Source organism: Oryza brachyantha, chromosome 7, assembly GCF_000231095.2.
Source record: "Oryza brachyantha chromosome 7, ObraRS2, whole genome shotgun sequence".
NCBI lineage: Eukaryota > Viridiplantae > Streptophyta > Magnoliopsida > Poales > Poaceae > Oryza > Oryza brachyantha.
In genome coordinates, this window is record NC_023169.2 from 9,566,808 (window position 1) to 9,588,636 (window position 21,829).

The following is a 21,829-nucleotide window of genomic DNA, read 5'->3' on the forward strand; positions in this document are numbered from 1 at the left end:
TGAACTTGGTGAGACATGCATATATATGCCAGCGAATGTGAACCTCAAATGGATCAAATTGTTGTATACAATTGTATTTCTGCTGTATTCAGTGCATGTACATACAGTTGCCACACAGCTGGCCATCTCAATATCATATATACTCCTGCCTCTGACTGCTAATTCAAGTTCATGTGTAACAAACCATGCATGAATGGCATAAACAGGCTAAGCCTGCATAATGCTGAAGGATATTGTTGTATACCATATCAAAAGGCTATCATGCAGGTAACAATTTCACTGGGATTGGTGTGCCAAGTGATTTCACGTGCTTGTGGGCGCAACAGTCAAATAATTTTGTGAACTCCGTACAGTTCACATGCAGACCTAAATTAGAGTAAGCTCTAGGACGTTTAAACAATTTTTTTGATAAGAATCTTCCTGCCTCCACTCTATGTACCTACAAGTCAAAGCAGTGCTGATAATATTTTTCATACAGCAACTAGATCATATAGTATTTGGAGTGCATTGCATGGGCTATATTATAACTATCTCAAACTTCCTATACTTCCAAAATAAACCTTTTCAGGAATCAGGACCATAGCTAATTAAGGTTGTGTTAGGAAGCAGGGGTACCCTCCCCAAGTGGCCAAAAAACAAGGTAACTTATTAGCCTGTGTTTAATTAATTGTTGATTGTAAAAACTTTAAAATAGATTAATATAATTTTTGAAATCAACTTTCTTATAGAAATTCTTTGCAAAAGATGTAATTTAGCATAACGGAAAACATGTGTCCAGAAAACTAAGGGATAAGAAGCTGCGAAGATGGATTGCCTCCTTATGGTCTATTGTCTCTCATTGTATACTTGTTAGCTTATCAAGAACAACCAACATTTGAGTTTTTCATAGTTTTAAAAGTTGATTTTGAGGATTTTCATCGAAGTCTGGCATTGGCATTTTTTTCCCCTGTAAGAGTAACTATAACTTATTTTTGGTCGGTTAGTTTTATTTCATGGCTTATCGATCGGCGCAACCAGAGCTGGACAACTCCCGGATTTATAACACAAATTCCTTGATTCTTAAAGAAAAATAGAGTTTGTTCATCAAACTAGAGTATATTAAAATTTCTTATTTAGAATAAAAATATGAAAATGTATAGCTTCACAACCTCATAGTCTTATTAATCTACCAGCACCTTCTACTTCCAAAAAAAAAAAAACTTGGAGTAGCAGTATCAAATAGGGCCTAAATTTATAGCCCTCCTCATTAAAGAGAAGTTTTGTATAAGGCGTTTTAGAATCGTTTCATTCAAGTTTATCCATTCGTGGATAAGAGAAAAACAACTTTGTTCTTGTATTAAAACATAGTTTCATATATAGTTCTTCTTCATGGTGCAATAAGATTGAAGTTAATTAATCTTTGGACGGTATCGTTTTGGTTCTTATTTAATACTCCATTTGCATCAAAATTAGTTCGCGTTCAAAATTTAAACTATATAAACAAAGAAATCGATGCACTCGCTGTCGCTGGCATGTATACGTGCACATACATGTGCGTTGTCCACGTAACCGAAAAGAATTACAAATAATTAATGACACATATACATAACGCTCGCTTCCCAGTGCGCAACCATAGCTAGGTCTCAATAGCAATTTCTTGATCCATTATTTGTAAATTTTTCATGATTAGTTTTTAAGATATATTTATAAACATATTTAGGACAAGATTTGGTCGAGCTTTGAAAATTTCGACTGTCAACAATTTCTCACATGCTTAGCTTAGAAAAAAAAAGGTCTGGTATATGCAGAAATAGTTTGGTGCAAAAAGTACTGCCATAAGCTTATTCTAATATAAATTGATTATTCTAATTTTAAAAGTTTTCTAAATGTCAAATAGTCCTTTTGTGTTATAAAATATAAGTATTTATGTATTGTTTAGCATAGATTAATATTAAGAAGAAAATGTTTTGATGCTCCTTTAATAAATATAAAATAAACGAAGGTGTGAACATAGATAGAGGTAATACTGGAAAAATATGAATGGAAAGTGGTTGGTACGAGTATATAATAAGTAGTGCTAGACATCCGTACATGATTTGAATCCTATAAATGCTTATAATATGTGATGGAAATCTCGGACAAATGGTTTATTTATAAGGGAATATTTCTTCCAATGTTGGCTTTTTTAGCAACATGCATGCGTTCTTTTCTGCCAGAGTGTTTACCCACCTTGTCCAAGTTGGTTACATATAAATTAATATATCCTTCAGACAACATTGGTCAAAAAGAGTACATGTCAGTGGAGAGCATTGGTAGCTATTAACAATCATGCAGTTGCAAGAGCAAGATTCCATGTGATCTGAGGAAGACAACAAATCCATCACATTAATCCAATGATCAGTAAATAACCCAGCTGCAGTAGAGATCGTAAACCGGCCAGCTGCACATGCACAAATCCATCATACTCACCCAATGATCATCTAATGCTTACTTATCACCTAGAACTTTTAATAAGTAAAGCACGATTGTAAATGCAACTTTTCATAGCTACTCTAATATACCCAGAGCATATGCATTTTCATGTCCAAACTACACCAATCAACGTAAGCATATAATTGTATTTTTTTCTAAAAAACCATTAAGCATAAAATAATACCGTTTGACATATTGTCTATGACTACGTACCGGCCCGGCCCGTTGATAGCTCTGTCCCCTGGCAGTGTGGCCAATTGGGCCATTGTACTGTTCACAAAGTGGATGGGCTATATCGCAAGCTCCAAGCGATTTATCTATAATATTGTTGTTAGTGATTTGAATATTTGGTCATCAACAATAGTGTGGTGTAGAGACTTGATCGATGTTATGATTAGCGCAACTATGACATGGTGGCAAACACGAACTACATTGTCTTGGTAGCATTTTTGGTGTTCCAACTATGTTTCATGCCAACTTGTGCTACAACACCTGTCGCACCAATGTTATGATTGAACTTCGATTCTAAAGGTATACAATGCATATTTATAAAAATTTTATGATTGAAAAGTTTATACATTTATGTTTATATAAAGTCTCTAATATATAGAAAGTGTTTGCCTTGTTTCTAATTGGAAAGATAATTTTTAACATATGAAAACTTTATAATTGGTAAGATAATTTCTAATTTAGAAAGTCTCTAATATATGAAAAGTTTGCATAAGGAGAGGTGGAGCCTGTCCTAGCCATCTGATCTTACGAAGATGATTTTAACTATCAAATTTAAAGAATGGTGAATGAAGCATAAAGAATGAGTAAAACCAGTTAGTTCACTATAGGGTAGAAAAAATTTGACCATGTGGATTTATACTATGTAGTGCACAAACAAGTTTTAATCATTCTACCTCCTTCATTCATCATTCTTCAAATCCAACGGCTAAATTCATCTTTATAAGATTAGACGGCTAGGACAAACTCCACGACTCTATATGCATACTTTCCATATATCAGAGATTTTTTTAAAAAAAATTAGTTAATTATCTCACCAATTATAAAGTTTTCATATGTTAGAAAATATTCTTCCAATTAGAAACACTTTTGACATATTAGACTTTAAGGATAAATATATAACCTTTTAATTATAAAGTTTCTACGAATATGCAATGTATATCTTTAGTATCAAAGTTCAATCACAATTTTTTAATCACGCCATTGGACCGACAATGACATCAAGACAATGAAGTTCGTGTTCAACATCATGCCACAGTTGTGGTAAACATAAGATCTATCAAGGCTCTACCCACTATTACTGGACCTTCAAATAGTCAAGCCACTAACAATAACATCAGAGATAAGTCTCTGATAAATAGGAATGAGTATATGTTGTTCCAAAAATATTTTGTTAGCACCAATGTTTTCATATGAAATAAGTAAATTTCTTGATCTATTAAATGATGCATTGATGTAGAATATCTTTTAATGACATATATGCACCTTCTGATAATAACAAATTGAAAACACAACCAATGAAAAATATTATTAGTAATTTTACTTTGTTAAAAACTAGGCAAAATTTGCTACAGGGCATCGAAAAACGTGTAATTAGCCAATGGACACTATAAGATCACGAATTTGCTGTAGGGCACCACAAAAATATGGTAATTAGCTCGTAGACACTCCGCCCATTATTTTATTAATTTTAGAGTAAAAATAACAAGATTGCCTTTGGTGGCCAACCTGTTATGCCGACTATGTCCGGTCGAACCAGACCCAGTCGGTCTCGGCGCCGCAGTGCACCCGGACCCTAGCCTACAGGGTGACTAAGCATACGGCGGTAGCAGCGACCCAGCTGCGGCAAGGGTGACGACGAACCAATCACCAAGGGCAATCTCGCCATTTTAAAAATTTTTTACTCTGAAATTAATAAAATAATAGCCGGAGTGTCTACCAGCTAATTACCATATTTTTGTGGTGCCCTATAGCAAAATCGTAATCTCTCAATGTCTACCGTCTAATTACACGTTTTTTCAATGCCCTGTAGCAAATTTTTCCTAAAAACTATCATATTTTTTTAAAACTATAAACAACTCGTGTGATTAATATTTGATTTAGATTTCTTTATGTAATATAGGAAGACATGATGAAATTTGTTTTAAAACTCATAACAAATTTAGACTTTGAATTGTGTGTTATCTGAGAGATGCACGTTGTTTTGTTCCTTAATATATAGACCAACGTTAACAAAATTTTATTTATTATAAGAAGCAGGAAAGTTGTATGTGATGTAACTCGTGTTTGTATAAAGTGGTTTTTATTAAATTTATTTTTATAGAGTTTAAACTTCGTATTAATATTAGGATTTTTATTTTTTAAAAAATAATAAATAATTTTATTACTAAGTCTTGAAATTTTGTGGCCACACGACCCCTCCTGGTGTGGCAAAAAAATTTGTGACGCCACCACCACTAGCGTGGAAGACAACGCTATCACGCCAACTACTTTGTGTGGCATTGTTGTCTTGGCATGCTAGGCAGGAGTGGCGCGACCAAAAGATTCAGATGGTGAAAATATTTTCTCTTCAGGTTTAGTACATTTATTTTTTAAAAAAATCTAATATTAGATAAGGCTAATAATTTATTTAATTAAAATTATCATTGCAATGTGTGAATTTGATCTTGTAGTTATTCTAAAATTAGTGTATCAATTTGTTGTTGTAATGTTTCTAAACTTAGTGTATTAACTTGGTGTTGCAAGGTCTGGAATTAACGCGCAGCCTTGAAAACTTGTAATTGCAATATGTGCAACCTATAGTTGAATATGCAAATCTACAATAGTCACTTTTAATTAGTGATTTGCTACTATTTTATCAGAGTTTATTAAAATAATAATCATATTAACAAATTCTTGATAGACAAACCACTTCGAATGTTTGGTTTATATAATTGCATTTGAAAGATTTTATTATATCTAATTTGCATTACTATATTAAGTTGTAGCGTTAGCACTGTTATAGTACTAGTTATGGGTGGGAGTTGGGGCAGGGTCTTCGTTTGAGGAGGGTTGGGAATCCTCTCCCACGGTACGTACAGGGACGACCCTTGGAGGGGTCAAGCGGTGAAAAAATCTTAGCCCCCCTAATTTTTATTAAGGTAACATACAATGTTTTCTATATTATTTCTAAATGCGATTTAAATGTTAAGGTTTCTATGTTTAGTTTTGCACCGGGGCTCTAAAAGGTTAGGACTGACCCTGGGTACCTAAAACGGAATGGTAAATTATACATGATTAATTTAGTAGTATCTAAGTTAAAAATGAATCGATATGTTTTTATAAAACAACTTTTCTATTAACTTTTTGCAACAAAATCAACAAGTGATCCATGCGCATGCAGAAAATAAGGAAAATAGAACTTGAGAAAGAGCTCCTTCGAAAGCAGCTTTAGACAATCCAAATGAGTTCATTGGGAGCTAATAGTTGAGAACTTGACATGGCACATGATTTGGATTATGCCCTGACATACCATTTTGCATGGGTGAATAGCTTGGAAGCTTTGGAGTTATCAAGGTGCCTGCCTTGGGTCCATGCCTTCATAAGTGAACTAACACGATGTGTTTTCAGGGTATTCTACTGGTGGTATGATCTTATATCCCTATTCATGTAAAAGACCTCGAGGATGGCGACCACATATGATCGTATTCCTGCTCCTTCAGAGTTACTCTAATTGACCTAGATTACACATTTACGTGGATCATGTGTAAAGGAGTAGGAGGAACAATAATAGATACTAAGACTCTAATGTTCTCACGAACAACTCGAAAGGAGTAAAAAATATGATTTTATGATAACTCCATTATTAGATGTGTTTTATTGTGATGTCGTGCTTTGAACATATAGAGTAGCCATATATCGTTCAACACAAATTATTTAGCAAATATGTCGATTTTTTACCCATAACTGCAAGATTCACACAAGCAGTGATAGGAAAAAATAACACAACACATACATTTATGTGGACCATGTATAAAGGAGTAGGAAGAACAATAATAGATAAAACTCTAAAGTTCTCACGAACATCTCCAAAGAAGTAAACATGTGGTTTTATGATAACTCCATTACTAGATGTGTAGTTCTGTAATGCTTGCTTTGAATGAACAGAATAGCCATATCTCTTTCAACATAAATTGTTTAGCAAACCTATCGAATTTTGGACCCCTAATTCCGATATTCATGCAAGGTGGTGATAGGAGAACATAAGACAACACACACAATAAGGGACTCGAACATGCACCCTCTCTTCCTCAAAAAGGGGTAGCGGTATGCTAACCTTTTTTACAATTAAACATCATTTACATACAAATTATATTGGTGTTACACTTAAGTTATAGTGTAATCACATTTCAATTATACAATAGTTACATTTGAAAGATTTCAAGAGGGATTTTGTATGGAATGTTTACTTGGTAGTCCCTCCCTTAAATATATAGTTTTGAAATAAATTTAATGTTAAATCTATAATTATGTGATTCAACATAATTTTGCAATGTTTGACCAAAGTATTTGTTTACAAAATTTAATTTAAATTTTTTAATCTCTTAGCAAAAACATAGAATGTGCCTAATTCATTGTAGAAGATAGAAACTTTTTCGATCTTTCTTCTTCCCTACTCCTCCCCAAGTTGGCATCTCTGATTGCCTCTTCCTAGCTGGTCAAGATCTCGATGGTCCTACCTCTAGCCCACAACAATCCCTAACCTTGTGGCCTTGTTGCCACCCACTACCGGACTACAAACTTCCTTGATCATCCATATAAGCCTGAGAACTTATCCCTCTCCCCTTCCCCTCTCCTAACCTGGAAGCCTAAACCCTAACTTTACTACAATCTTGCTAGAGTCATAGCACACTTGTGGCAGGCATCCAATGGTAAAGGATTTGACAGGAAAGATCCAATTTTTTGTTACACGAAAGTTAGCAATTCACTTTATGATAACGACATTTATTAGATGTGCAGTTTCGTGATATTATGCCTTAAATATATATGTATTTTAGCATAAATTTGGTGCTAAAATATACTTTTGGGATACAACATCATCTTAAATATGTGTAGTTTTGCCCTGTTTGATTAAAGTTTATGTGACTTTACAGAATTTATGTAATATACCCAAGCCTGTAAACCTGAGAACTAAATTTAACTTAAATGCATCATGTGGTTGTGGAGTGATTTTAATTGTTTTTGTATCTTCATCATCTCATCATCATATGCAATGATAGGCCTAAGTCACAAAAACAATTAATCTGGTAATTATATGCATCCAAAAATTTTACAAAAATTCTCAAAAATACCTTGATATGTCAGAAATCAACCCACAAATTTTCATAATTTTTCACTACGGTTTGCTAACTCGATCTATTTTAATCTCTCCAAAATCCTGAAAACTGCTTAGCAGATTCAAACTTTCTCACTCTGTAAAATTTATTTCAAAACCTCTTTTTGAAGTTTGTATTCAGCCAAAGTCTTCTACTAACTTTCTTCTAACACCCAAAGGAGTGGCACACACTGGATCACTCTCTAACCCTTTCTTCTCTCCCTTCAAAAATCTAATCAGCTGCTAATTGCACTGTCAACTACTGCCTAACCAATACTATCAAGCCATGTTCATCACTCCATCAAGCCTAAACCAGAGACTTCTAACCCAAACCACTTCAGCACATTTACTGTCCACTTCACTCGCGACCAAGAGGATACCTAGCCCAGGTTTCTTGCTGCACAAACTCCACCATGAATCTCCTCCAAAGATCCTTGCCAGACAACCCTTCTTAACAGACTTCAAGACTGCCTTCGAATTTCTTTCACTGACAAGTGGACTCCACACCCCCTGGGACCCACATGACAGCCTCCTACTCTCTCCTCACAGCATCCACCGCTCCCTATGCCCAATGGAAGCCCAAGAAAAACCATGAGTGCACCAGCAACCTTCTCTCCCTCTCCCTGTCCTTGTAGGCATTTCGTCGAAAACATGGCGTGCGTCTTCTTTGGAGTGTAGAGCAGCACCCCTTAGCTTCCCACCACACCAAGCCAGGCCTTCTCCGCGAAGCAATGACGTTAGCAGTCGCTGCAGGTGGGTCTAGACACCGTGTCTCCCTACCCATCGTCCACCTCGCGCCGTCCTCCCCAATCGCCACGCGAGTACTGCTCCATTGAGAGTAGACGAAGTCGTTCCGACCAAATCTCCGCGCCTAGACCAAATCTCCTCCTCCATTACTCTTCCCAACACAAAGCAAAGCTCCTAACACGCCGAGCCGTCCCGTTCCATCGTCGCACTGCTCAAGAACGGAGGAATAGAGTTAAGGCCATAGATCGAGCTCACGGGCACCGCGTCCAAACTCCACCTTTAAACCTACCCTTGCACCAACAGGCTCTCCTACCTCGCCTCTTCACGTTCCAAGCGAACTCAGGGAAGGAAGTCCCTTGGGACGACCGGAACGCGAGCGCCCATATCGACGCCGGTGAGCCCACATCACCATTAATCTCCCTCTAGTGAGTCTCACGAGAAACCGTTCGCGTCATCTTTCTTATCATCCCTCAGTGAACCCATTTTACCCTTGTGCTCAGACAAAACACCGCCGAGCCCGCCGCCTCTCCGACATCCTTCACATCGGGCATAACACCGTCTCTGCTGCCCTCACCATCGTCGAAGCTTTTCCGCCTCGGCCAGCCATGTCATAAGCTCCCTGGAACCTCTAGGTACCCATTTCATGCATCATACTAGCCGAATCAATCAAATATAGCAACATGCAGCGCCGCCCAACCGACCGCCGCCGCTCGCCGCCATCGTCGGTGCTGCACAGGCCACCGTCGTCGTCGCCACGACCACCTATAGATTTGCCTTGACCTCCTCTATATTCTCTCTGTTGATCACGACCCCATCCGAGCTTCGGTTCGCCGTCGGCGAGCCCTAGATCGAGCCAGGCATGGCTGCTCCTTGTGTGAGTCCGACTAGGGACCTCTTGTGGAGAATTTGACTAAAGCTAGGGCCTATTTTGTAAAACAACCAAGACTCAGAGCACTGTAGCTTGGACTGTTCTGTAATATCCAAGAAGTCCAAGGGATCTTAATGAAAATTGTTTTCAGTAAGTGCTGAAATTGAGCAGAACTTCAAAAATGCCTAGAAAATTCATTTTAACTTCAAAAATTATGAAACCAGTTTTGTTAGATTCATAAAGTTGTGAAATATTTTGAAATATATATATATATATATATAAACTTGGTACTTTATGTACAAACTTTTCCTTTATTTTTATTTTGCCCTAAATGTTGTCTAGTACTTGTTAAATCCATAACAAATTGAATATAGCTCTAAAAATTACGAAACCACTTTTGTTGACTTTCTAAAATCATGCTCTATAACTTTGTAAAAGGAATTTTGTTCACTTTTGTACAAAAATGTTGCTTAATAAAACTTAGCCATTTTTAGACTTTTTAATGCATATCTCTGTAAAACAAAGTGACAAAATAAAAATTTCTTCACCAGAGACCACCTGAGGTCAGCACACACTCACTGCATAAGTTTCATGCTTTTTTGGTTTTTATGCATTTTTGTATTTATCGTATACGCGTATTTTGCATAGAGGAAGAATACGTCAAGAAGAAGAGAGTGAGTTCGTCGACGACCAGGTTCATCGGTTTACAGACGAAGGCAAGTTTGCCTCTCCTTTGACCATATTGATCCTATGTTTTATTAGGCTAAATAATTCTATTGCAAACATACATACGTTCGCTCCTATTAATTTTGGTAAAAAGAAATTATATAAATGTGGGAATGGTAGATATGACCCAATTGCTGCATAATCCACCTTGAAATATTGAATACTTGCTGGTTGTAACCCTAGGATGCTTTTGAATGCAACTATTGTATTCTTTGGGATTATACTATGCTTATATTGCCGCTATATGCTTATATTCGGTTACCGCCTTGCAAATTACTTATTTTGATAAATGTTATATGTGAAAAATGTTATTTTGATGCTACTGGACATAATTTTAAATGTGTGAGTATTGCGAATTGAAAATAGAGATAACTTGTTTTTAGACTTGGGCGGCGAGTGGTTACATATGGTGGTAGTTGTACACCGATAGAGGCGTTCGCCCGAGTCGTTTAAGGACATCACTCTATGTCACCAACTAATAAAAATAATACAAACCATATGTGCTAAGTATGGGCTGGCCTTAACCTATTAAGTTGTTTAGAGTTTAGTCTTTCATCTTGGTAGGCCGAAGGATATGGGTTACTGCGTTTTGGGAATTTATCGAAACTTCCCATGGTTTGTGATATGATAAAATTGATTAATGACATGTGGTATGTGATGATTTGAGAGGGCAGTCTGTCCAATACAACGGTGTCATGCCTCGTGAGGGATTCTGGGGTGGGTTCCTTACGACACTAGGTTAAAGCATGGGCCCGCTACCTAGTAGCGCTACTTTGCTAGTAGCATGGGTAAAACACACATCGTGCCGGTGTAAGGCTAGACAATAAACAATGTAACGGTTTCGTTATGACCTCTAGATCACACTCAATGTGTAGAGTGTGGAGATACCAACGGGTACCAGACAAACTAGAGCGATCCATATCATGTGAACATAAAAGTTGTACAAACTCTGCAGAGTCTAAAACTAATCGATTAGTCATGCTCACGGTCATGAGCGGCACAATGAAGTGTCATGAGTATAGTTGGTGATTTTGATAAACTCTTGTGTACTTGAAAAATAGTTGGAATGTTTTGTTGGTGAACTTGGGTAAAGTTCGATGAATGGTGATGAGATGTTGTTAAGTGGTGATGATCTACCTTAAGGGGCAGATATGTGTTATTTATTAATTTACATTACAAGTTTTACTTACTTTATACTATTGTTATAAAATTCCGTTGCGAAACATGTTGTGAACTAAAATTGGCATTTATGCAAATTAACCTATACACAGCTTATCCTTGAATATGGCCAACATGTAGTATGCTAGGGTTGTCCCTGACTTGACAGTACATTAATTTGATTAATGTATTGATTTCTTGCTTCCTTTTACTTGTTTTTGCTTAGACCCTGCTACAGGTATGACTGTTTGGATAAGGAGTTTGATGCAGCTTGTGATATTGCAGATTTTTAAGATGGTTCTAACTAGGGATTTACCCTAGTCAGTTTGCCTATGGGCTTTTGGGTAGCACGCTTACCGCATGAACCAATATGTATGGCTTGACGCCAAGTACTACTTAAAACCTTATTAAGACTATTTATGCTTTATGCTTAGAACTACTTATTATTTGGATATCATGCTTGAGATGATTTTGAGACTATGTTGCATTCCTGGGCGACTAGTCCCACATGAAGATGGGTTTGAAATGGTTGAGATAACAGGGGAATATGTCTTTGTTGAGATCGAGTCTTTGGGGTACGCTTTTGGTTGCCACCATCGAGTAGTTGACGGGCGGATGACGGAGATGACTAGTGTGGCTATTTCAACGGTTGTATCTTCTATTTCATATCCGATGGTTTAGAGCCTTTGTAATGCCCTCTTTAAGACATGTCGGGGTCTACGATGAGGTTGGATGGTTACCTTAATTATTTGGGTTTAATTTGAGACCTCATCCATCCATATATTTCACGTTGACATGTCTCGGAGCATTGCACCACCTATGCTTTGGGATGTCCTCGCAATTTACTTACATATTTTTTTTGAAGTACATTAATCTCAAAGCAAAAAATGCACTACACCTCATTCATGGCAAAACATGAAAAATCCTTTAATCTTTCTCTTTCCCTTCACTCCCCTCTACCGTGCTCATATCTCAATCCACATAGGCACCCATGTCGTCCATTACGATCACCTAGTCAGTTCTCCACATGACATTCAGGTCCCATGAGAACATGTCCCTATACAGACACCCGAACCAGCAACAGCAGGCCCACCATGGGCTCACTCACTGATACCGGGACCCTATGGTCAAACGAACGGCCCACCCACTTCATCCTCTCTTAATGAAAAGAACACGTCACGTGGAAATAAGTCCACCCTAGGTCCCTTATGTTAACACCAAGTTTTAAAATCGTCCCTAAACCATAATACTAAAAATATTAGAACTCAAACTTATGAATTCCGTCTAATAGAGGTCCCTAGGCACCTAGGCAGTATGAAGAGGTGGTTTTGCTTATGTGACATCCTATTAAGCTTGTGTGGGACCCACTTGTCAGTTAAATAGAGAAAAAAACTCTCTTCCCTATATTTTTTTCCTCCTTTCTCATTCTCCTTTCTTTCTTCTTCTTCGTTCGTTCTCTCCCTGTGCAGAAGACAGGGGAGGGCACCTGCGGCGTCCTTCACCGCCTCCACCGCGTGGCGCGCCTAGCACTACATGCAAACACACCGCCGCCGTCACTAGCTCAACAAACTAACAAACCGCACATCACAACAGTAATAGTTAACTAGACGATGAACTCGCGAACCTCGCCGTCGACATGTGCCTTGCCGACCTCGAAGGATTGATGGTGTTCGACGACATGGTTGCTTTTTGATCGAGCTTGATTGATTACTCCTCTTTGTTAATCTTTTTAATCCAATCTTTTAATTTTTTTTAAATTTGCATGAACTGTAATGGAGTGAGTTTATTCACCTGCTTAAATTGCTTACGTTAATCTACATCATATATGTGTAATCATTACATAAAAATGGCTGGATGGTTGGTTATAAGCTCAAAATTGTTACATTTTTTAGAATAGTCTACATACATGAACAAATCATTAACAAGCACCGAAAGGAAGAAAAGAAAATGGATGCAGCTAGGGGTAGTCGGAGTCCGGCGTGGTGTTGAACACCGGCTTGTCCTTATCCACCACCGCCACCGTGGCAGTGGCGGCGGCGGACTTGGCGCTGCCGCTGCCGGTGGAGCTGCCGCTCTTGCCGCGCAACCTGGCCTCGCCGAGCATGGTGATGACGTCTCGCATGGATGGACTGTCCCGCGACAACTTGGCGGTGCCCGGTGCAGAGCACGGCGATGCGGAGCACGAGCAACATCTCCTCCCAGACGTGCGCACAGCCGACGCCGAAGAGCGGGTCGAGGTGCTCCTCCACCGTGTTGCTCCTCCAGACCGGCGGCGGTGGCCATGGAGACGCCAGCTCCAGCAAGCTCCGACTGGGCGGCGGTCGGAGAGGGTTCAGAGGAGTATGGACAGCGAGAGATGAGAAAGAGGATGCGTGTGTACGGGAGAACGCCGACAAGCGGAGGAGCGGGGGGACCTCCTCGCGCTCGCGTCTCGGCAGTACCGGCGAGCTTCGCCGGCGGTCCTGGCCGCCGCCGCAACCGAGGGGAATTAAACCCCCTCGGGTCCATGGTCCCGGAGCTGGTTCGCCGCCCTCCTGGTCGCCGGCGCCCTCACCTATCGGCTGCACAGGGAGAGAACGAACGAACGAAGAAGAAAGAAGGGAGGAAAGACAGCAGAAAAAAAAGATAGAGGAGAGAGAGTTTTTTTCTCCATTTAACTGACAAGTGGTCCCACACAAGCTTACTAGAATGCCACGTAATCAAAACCATCTCTCCATATTGTTCGGGAATCTGTATTAGACGGATTTATAAGTTCAGAGTCTAACATTTCTGATATTAGGGTTTAGGGACGATTTTGAAACTCGGTGTTAACATAAGAGATCTAGAGTGGACTTATTCCCATCATGTGTCGACCCACCGGATACTTATGCAACAGGAAAAAAATAATCTTGTTGCCCCATCCGCCACATCACACCCACCCTCATAGTGATTTTTTTGAATTTTGAATTTTATTTATTAAATAATTTAAAATTTTAATTTTGTATTTCAAAAAATCACAAAACTAACCTCATGCCGCTCTCTAGGAGGGCGGAAAAGTGACGGGACAAACGGTCGCTCGGATGCGAGAAACGATGCACAACAAATTTTACATTTAGCCTCTTTGCTCTTTGTAAGGACAGAAAGGGATTAAATGTAAAATTGCCGCGCCGCCAGAGAATTTTGAGATTGAACTCAAAATTTTTAGATTTGAACTGCGGTTTGATACATATATGTATAACATATTTAATTATTCAATCACATGTAGTATCTTGGCTGAGTGGTCATCGTCGAGGTTGAATCCTCGTTGAAGCATATTTTCATTTATTTTTGCCTCCTAGATAGAAAGGATTCGACCATTGGTTTGCTAGATAGAAAAGAGGGCAGTGACCACTGAGGTAAGGTAGCAATTATGATCGAACAATTTCATACACTATATATATACATTATATATATATATATATATATCAAACCGCGGTTAAATTGAAAAAAATTTAGGCGGTACGGCGAAATTTACGTTTGGCCCTTTCCGCCTGTACAGAGAACGAAAAGGAACTAAATGTAAAATTCGTCGTGCCGTCGTTTCTAGCCATCTCTCGCGTCCGAGTAACTGTTTTCCATATCACCTTCCGCCCTCCTAGAGAGTGGCTGGAGGTTAGTTTGTGCTTTTTTAAAATACAAAATTAAATTTATAAATTATTTAATAAATAAAATTCAAAATTCAAAAAATTCCCCTCGTAGTCACCGACATGTGGGCCCAGTTGGCCCCACCCACACCGTTAGGCGGCCCCAAACCCTTCGTCCCCGGCCGCAGCCGCACCCACCTGAGCCGGGTGGGCAGCACGAGTCCGTATATATAGCCGCGCCTCCGCCCCACGCCGCCTCTCTCCTCCGCCGTCCGCCGCGTGCTCTCTCTCTCTTTCCCCCACCACCGCCGTCCGCCGCGGCGCGCAAACGCGGAGCAATCGGGCAGACGCGGGGCGGCGGTGCCCACGCGGGTTCACTGGACCAGGGGAAACCGCCACGCACGCGAAACCCTAGGGTCGGCCGCCTGCGGCGGCGGCGGCGGCGGCGGCGACCCGTCGGGGATGGCGGAGCGGAGGCCTCTGTTCGACCTCAACGTGGCCCACGAGGATTGGGAGTGGCAGAATGAGGAGGACCCTGAGGAGGTGGTCGAGGAGCAGGGGCAGAAGGTGGTAGTGCTGGAGGAGGGGGAGGAAGAAGAGGAGCCCGAGGAGGTGATCATGGAGGAGGCGACGGGGGAGGAGGAGGACGAGGAGCCCGTGGAGGAGATAGTGGAGGAAGTGGTGGTTGAGGAGGAGGTGGTGGCTGAAGCGGAGGAAGGAGAGGGGGAAGGGGACGGGGACGGGGATGGGAGGAGGAAGAGGAAGGACTGCGAGGTTTTGGTGGGAGGGCTGCCGCGGGACGCGGCGGAGGAGGACGTGGCGCGGGCGCTCTCAGACGCCGGCGAGGTAGAGGAGGTGCGGCTCGTGCGGGATCCGGCGGAGCCCCGACTCAACAAAGGGTTCGCCTTCGTACGCTTTGCCGCCGCCTGGCAGGCGCGGTGGGCTGCAGACGACGTCCGCACAGCTATGGTATTGTTTACTGCTGCACTATATTTGTATCTCCAACACCTGAATTTGAATTTGGGCAAAGCTGTGTCTAATGGGAAATTAATATTGAGAATAAGTAGTTTGGGAAAAGTTGTTGCTTTAGTCATGCTTCAAATAGGGTTGATAAAGTTAATGGTCTGGAATGTTTGTTGTTAACTGATTTGAGTTAGGTTACAATCTTGCAATCTCATTCTTTTAGCTTGTGAAATTTAAATTAGTGGATGTGGAATTAGAGGGGAATTTGGTAGCGAGAATAAGTAATTGGGAAAAAGTGTTGCTTAGTCATACTGGAAGTAGAGCCAATAAATTTATTGGTCTGGAATGCTTGTTGTTTACTAATTTTGAGGTAACTTATACTCCTGCAATCTCATTTGATAATTGAATTATGAAATTTAAATTAGTGGATGTATTATCAGGGCTTTTGATTTGTAGTTGGAAAGTGGATGTATTGTTTGTAATCTTGATTTTTCATGGTCTTACTGACTGATCAGACCACAAAATTGGGGGAAACAGATTAGCCAGTTTGAAGATGGTACCTTTTGTTGATTTGTATCATGTTCTATGTTCAATTATTGACTAGAGTCGTAGAGGTATCTAAAAGTCTTAGTGTTGAAAAATACTGTTCTATATTGTGACCACGTAGCATGCTATGGCGCTTGGTGTTACCTTCCCGCCATGGTCCTATGTGCCACCCTGCTTTCCCGCCCAGCGTCTTTTCAAAGATAGTTTTAATGGTTCAATACGTTAAAGCTTACTTCACAATTTGGTAATGCATTTTATAGTCCTTCTTGAATGCCTTCTTAAATGCGGTGTGTTTCATGTATCTGGTTATAATGACCAAGATTTGGCAATTAATAGAAGCTTACACTAAATTAGTAAGTATTTTGGCGCTCATTTCTATCATTTTCGGAAAGTTTTAATTGATTGTCCTCAGTGTGATATAAAACTAATTAGTTAAGTTTATGTATTTTTTAAAAAAGAAATGTGGTATCTACTTTTGTGTTTTGCTATGAGTTCCAAAAGAGTGAGAGGTAAAGTGGAGTGTAGCGATGGAAGATAGAATATTTTTTCCAAAAATGGCAATAGTAGTTGTATAAGCCATATGATAATAGCTAATGATTTTAGTCATGCTGTCTTTTGCTAAAGATGCACTCGGTTAGATCTACCTATTGAAAACGGGAAATTCCTGATAATTTATTCTGTTACCTATAAAGATTTCAAATGCTGCCAACTAATTTATACCATGGTGCCTCATGCTGAGTACAGAAACACTGTTATAACGAAGATGCTACCTACATGAATCCTATTCAATGTTTCTTAATTGAATTTCAGTTATCTTATTGTAGCATCAATTTAGATTGTATATAAGATGTAAAACTTGCATACTTGATACAAATCTGTAATTGACCGACATGTGCACAGTCACACAAACATCCAATTACTAAGATGCATTCACATCCCATGTTCTGCCAAAGTGTGTACAAGTCCAAATTGGCATACCTGCATTTATGTTTTGGGTATTATTTATGTTTATGCACTGGTAATTATGTGAGCTATTATATCGAAATAGTGAATGTGAACAAGCATCTAATCTGAACTTCTAGAGGCCAACTGCTCTTATGAACTATTACTTCTGTTGAAGTAGTTACTGCGGTATAAGAGTCACAATTAGAGCCTCAATGCTCATATTTTATCTGTTCATTTAGCTGTGGATAAGTACTTGTGCCTCTATAATTTAGTATTGTATGTCTGCATCTGTTCGATGCTGCACTGGGGCACCCCTCAGAATCCGTGAAATGTTTTAACTAGCTATTTGGTGTGCCAAGCTTATTATACTTTGCAATACTGCCAAGTGCAAATCCATTGCGAAGTTTGCTGTTACATTGAACTGTTAGATCATTAGATCTAGGTCTGTTAAAGACTCCTGTTAGTTTTAGTTCTTTTCTATTAGTTGATAAAGTGATATATTTCTTGACAAGTAATAATGTATTTCCAGGTCAAGGGAGAAACTTGTGGGATATGCAAGAACGATGCAAATGAGACCCTTCATCTGCGGAATATATGCTTTGATTGGACAAAAGATGATGTATACGCTCATCCTTATTTAATTAATTGACTGTAATATTTGTCATAAGCATGTTCTTATTTCTATAAGGGTTGATCTCTTCTGTGCAGCTAGCAGAGGAACTGAAAATTTACAAGTTGGAAAACCTTGAAGATATTAATTTAGTCGAGGATCCAGACAGAAAAGGAAACAACAGGGGCTATGCATTTCTTGATTTCCACACCCTTGTTGATGCTGTGGATGCTTTCTTTAAACTAAAGAACAGAAATATTTTTCTTGGTACGGATGTTCGAGCTCAAGTGTCATTTTCAAAAACTCTTTCACAGGATGACAAGGTTATGGAAAAGGTAGTGCCACAAACAAGGCATATATGTCTTGTATATGAATCTTTTACAGGTATTGCATTATCTTGGTTTTGGCATTTAAGTTGTTGTTTCTTTCATTATGTACTGCAGGTAAAATCCGTTTTCTTGGATGGATTACCTCCTCACTGGGATGAAGACAAAGTGAGGGAAGTGTTTGGGAAGTTCGGTGAAATTGATAGTATACAACTTGCCAGAAACATGTTTAAAGCAAAACGAAAAGATTTTGGTTTCGTCGGCTTTACCTCAAGACAATCAGCTTTAGATTGCATTAGTACAGTTAATAAAGGTGGAATAGGTGAAGGTAGCGCAAAGGTAAACACTTTAGGTATTTCTGGGTATTTTTCACTTGGTTTATTTGCTCCTGCTACCATTACTTACTAGCTCAATATTTTCAGGTTCGCATCAAGGCTTCTTTACAAAGGCCCAGGCCTACTTTGAAAAAACATTCATGGCAAGGAACTAATCCCATGTTGCGTGTCAGGGGGGGATTTATTGGAAAATGTTGTGGTGATAGAGAACGCTATGGTGATAGAGAGCGCTATCGTGATAGGGAATGTTATGGTGATAGGGATCGCTACGGTGATAGAGTAACCCACCCAAACAGAGTTGGGTTTTCAGGTCACTCAAGACGTGATTACTCAAATAATTTTCTTGATGACAGATACGGTCACAATATGGTTGGTAGGTTGCCTCATATGGCTATTCATGTAGAAAGGCATGTTTCATCGCAAGAATACAGATCTCATTATAGAAGAGATTCTGCAGTATCTGGTTGGTTTCCTTTATATCCTCTAAATATATTTCTTTTTCTCCAAGGCTAATGAACGATAGTTTCCAACGCTTGGTTCTAGGCCCCAGCCACAGGTATGGGAGTGCTAGGCCCAGGGAAGCATGTCTTGAGAGAAGATATACTAATGAATACCTAAGACAGAGGCAGTCAAGGCATGAAGAATCTACCCAGCGAGATGCATACAGGAGTAAATATGGACACTCATACCTGGAGAGGTCACACAGAGATTCCTGCCCAGATTGTAATCAAAGTGATCATAGTTCCAGTGCCTACTATAAGACAGTGAGCACACAATATCTATTTTTTGGTTTTATTTCCATTGCTTGATGTTCACTGGAGCTGGTTTGCTTTTTCTAGGACCATGAGCCAACACCTTCATCCTCCCAAGTAGCATCTCACTGTGAGGAATCCTTCAGTCAGGTAGTTTTTGTACACTTCCTATAAATTTTTTTTTGAGTAATCACCTTAATCCTCCCTATAATTTGTGCTTCTTCAGGTTGATGCTGACTATTCAATCTTTATGTTTCCCAGGGCCATAAGTTGATGGCATCAAGTTCCCCCGGGATGTGTAATTGTGGCGAATGTTATATTGTAAGCACTGAACTACAGTATTAGTGCTTGGCATGAAATTTCCTTGTAATACTTGATTCTGATTGTCGAGTCTTGTTTTCTCAGAAACAAGATGCAGCCCCAGAAAGCTCGCAAGTTGTGCCTCTTCGTCATCAGATGGCTAAACCATTTCATGAGCGAAGGTATATATATTCTGGTGCTTCGATTGCTCCCATCCTTTACCCTTTTAGTCCCCTTCAGACTTGTAAAAGGAGACTACTTTCTGATCTTTCCTGCAGCTCTGAGCCTGACGACCGCTCTGCCTATGAAGCAGAGTACAAGGAACGTAGGGGCGGGTATCATCTTCCTTCCAGAAATGGCCCCAGTACTAATCACCACAGCAATTACGGTAGACAAGATAGGTCGAAGTAAGCAAAAAAAAATTAATTTAACAAGATTGGAGAAGCTGCTCGTGCAGTTGCTGCTGCTAGTAGCGTCGAGAGTTACCATTGGTGCTCCCCGGTGTAGAATCCTCCCCCAAGGATTCTGGCTTTTGCGGGCGTTACATTTTTTTTTTGTCTCCGCCCCGTGGTTGCATTTTACCTGGGATCACAATGTGACGCTGTAGCTTTTACCGGACGCTATACCCTGATAAGAAATCCAAAGAAGAGATGTTAACATGCATGGACGTTCCTTGCAGCCCTGGTGCAGTTCGTATAAGTTAACTGGTCTCATTGGCTGCTTGTTAACCGAGATGTTTACTTGAGTCAAAATTTCGTTCACACGCATTAGCATGTATGAGATTGCATCATTACCTGGGAGAATCTCAGTGCTTATATTAATAACGTACTATGGATTTTTTTTCTGAGGTGCGCAACGTGCCATGCTACAGAGAATCAATTTAAAAGTTCCATGTACGCACGGGAAAGAGATCAAAAGTTCTATGTGCGCACGGGAAAGAGAGAAATTTGATCTCCAAGGTTCAAAACTCGCACATTACTGTTTACAAAAATGTACGCATTCCTTATGTTTCACATTATACTATGTTATGACATTATCTAGATTTATTTGTGTGGTAATAAATCTTGACACAAATATATATATATATATATATCTAGATAAACTCAGAAAGTCTTTATAGAAGATATGAAGTATATATCTTTATATGTGTACATCAAATCAAAGTTGATTTTAACGTGGTATTGCACATCATTGTGGAACACGTTAATACTTTTTTTACATAAATTGTTGGGCCCTAAATTATTCACCACATCTAAGCACTTTGGTTTAGGGTTGGTGAATACTAGCTCGTACGGTTGGCATATTCCCTACCTAGGCCAGGGATCTGTTAGGGCTAGGGGTAGGAAAAATTTTCACCCGTGAGGCCCAAAGTATATTAGCCCACTAACATGTCTATCTTTAGAGTCTAATAAGTTCAATAACACCGTTGTTAGAGTAGCCCTAGATAAACCATCAAACCCTAGTTTCAAATCTCCCTTTCTCATTCTAGGGTTTCATCAATCCACCCACTGCTGCCACTGCCCCTTAGCTTTGGCTCTGCCTTTGACGTGCTCACAATACGCCCGCATCCATCGTTGCACTGACAACCGCCGTCTCGATGCCTAGCTTCGTGCCACGTCCTCACCGTCCACTTGTATGCCCTGGTTAGGGTGGAGGGTGTCGAGTTCAGGGCTTTACTTGTCCCGTTGCCAACCCTACTTCGGTGCTTGGCTATGTAGCACCTAATAACCTTATATCCTCTTGTTCTTAGGAAACTACTTCTTAGGAAACTACTAGAGGGCAATTTACATATTGTGCATACTTTATTAGACAATAATTTATTGACTAGCATAAGGTTTGAATGGTAGCAATACACAAGAATGAATAATGTGCATCATTTTGGTGAGATTATTTAGAGTAAAGTACATAGCCGCTTTTTAAACTTATGCCACAGTACACTTAGGTCCATAAACTTAGAAAATACACGTTTAGATCCATAAACTTGTTTTAATGTACTATCCAGATCCATAAATTTATTTTAATGTATCATCCAGGTCCATAAACTTATTTTAATATACCATCCAGGTCCATGATTTTAAACGTTAAAACGAGTTCATAGATCTAAACATGTATTTTCTAAATTTATGGACCTAAGTGGT

The 21,829-nt window shown here is 39.5% G+C and overlaps 1 protein-coding gene across 1 annotated transcript; it reads left to right on the top strand.

Moving 5' to 3' along the window:
- Positions 1-15,193: 15,193 nt before the first annotated feature.
- On the top strand, positions 15,194-20,675 carry LOC102707047 (heterogeneous nuclear ribonucleoprotein R-like). The gene is made up of 10 exons (XM_015839133.2): positions 15,194-15,883; positions 17,898-17,987; positions 18,077-18,313; positions 18,422-18,643; positions 18,727-19,102; positions 19,183-19,403; positions 19,479-19,541; positions 19,653-19,712; positions 19,797-19,873; positions 19,970-20,675. The coding sequence occupies exons 1-10, from the start codon at positions 15,377-15,379 to the stop codon at positions 20,100-20,102; spliced, it is 1,986 nt and encodes a 661-aa protein (XP_015694619.2). The 5' UTR covers positions 15,194-15,376; the 3' UTR covers positions 20,103-20,675.
- Positions 20,676-21,829: the final 1,154 nt, after the last annotated feature.

Bases quoted from the DNA above. Each gene is read 5' to 3' on its own strand.
- LOC102707047 (XM_015839133.2), top strand. From the start codon at position 15,377: ATGGCGGAGCGGAGGCCTCTGTTCGACCTCAACGTGGCCCACGAGGAT. The intron at 18,314-18,421 runs GTAGTGCCACAA...TATGTACTGCAG, and splicing joins ATGACAAGGTTATGGAAAAG to GTAAAATCCGTTTTCTTGGA. The intron at 18,644-18,726 runs GTAAACACTTTA...CAATATTTTCAG, and splicing joins TAGGTGAAGGTAGCGCAAAG to GTTCGCATCAAGGCTTCTTT.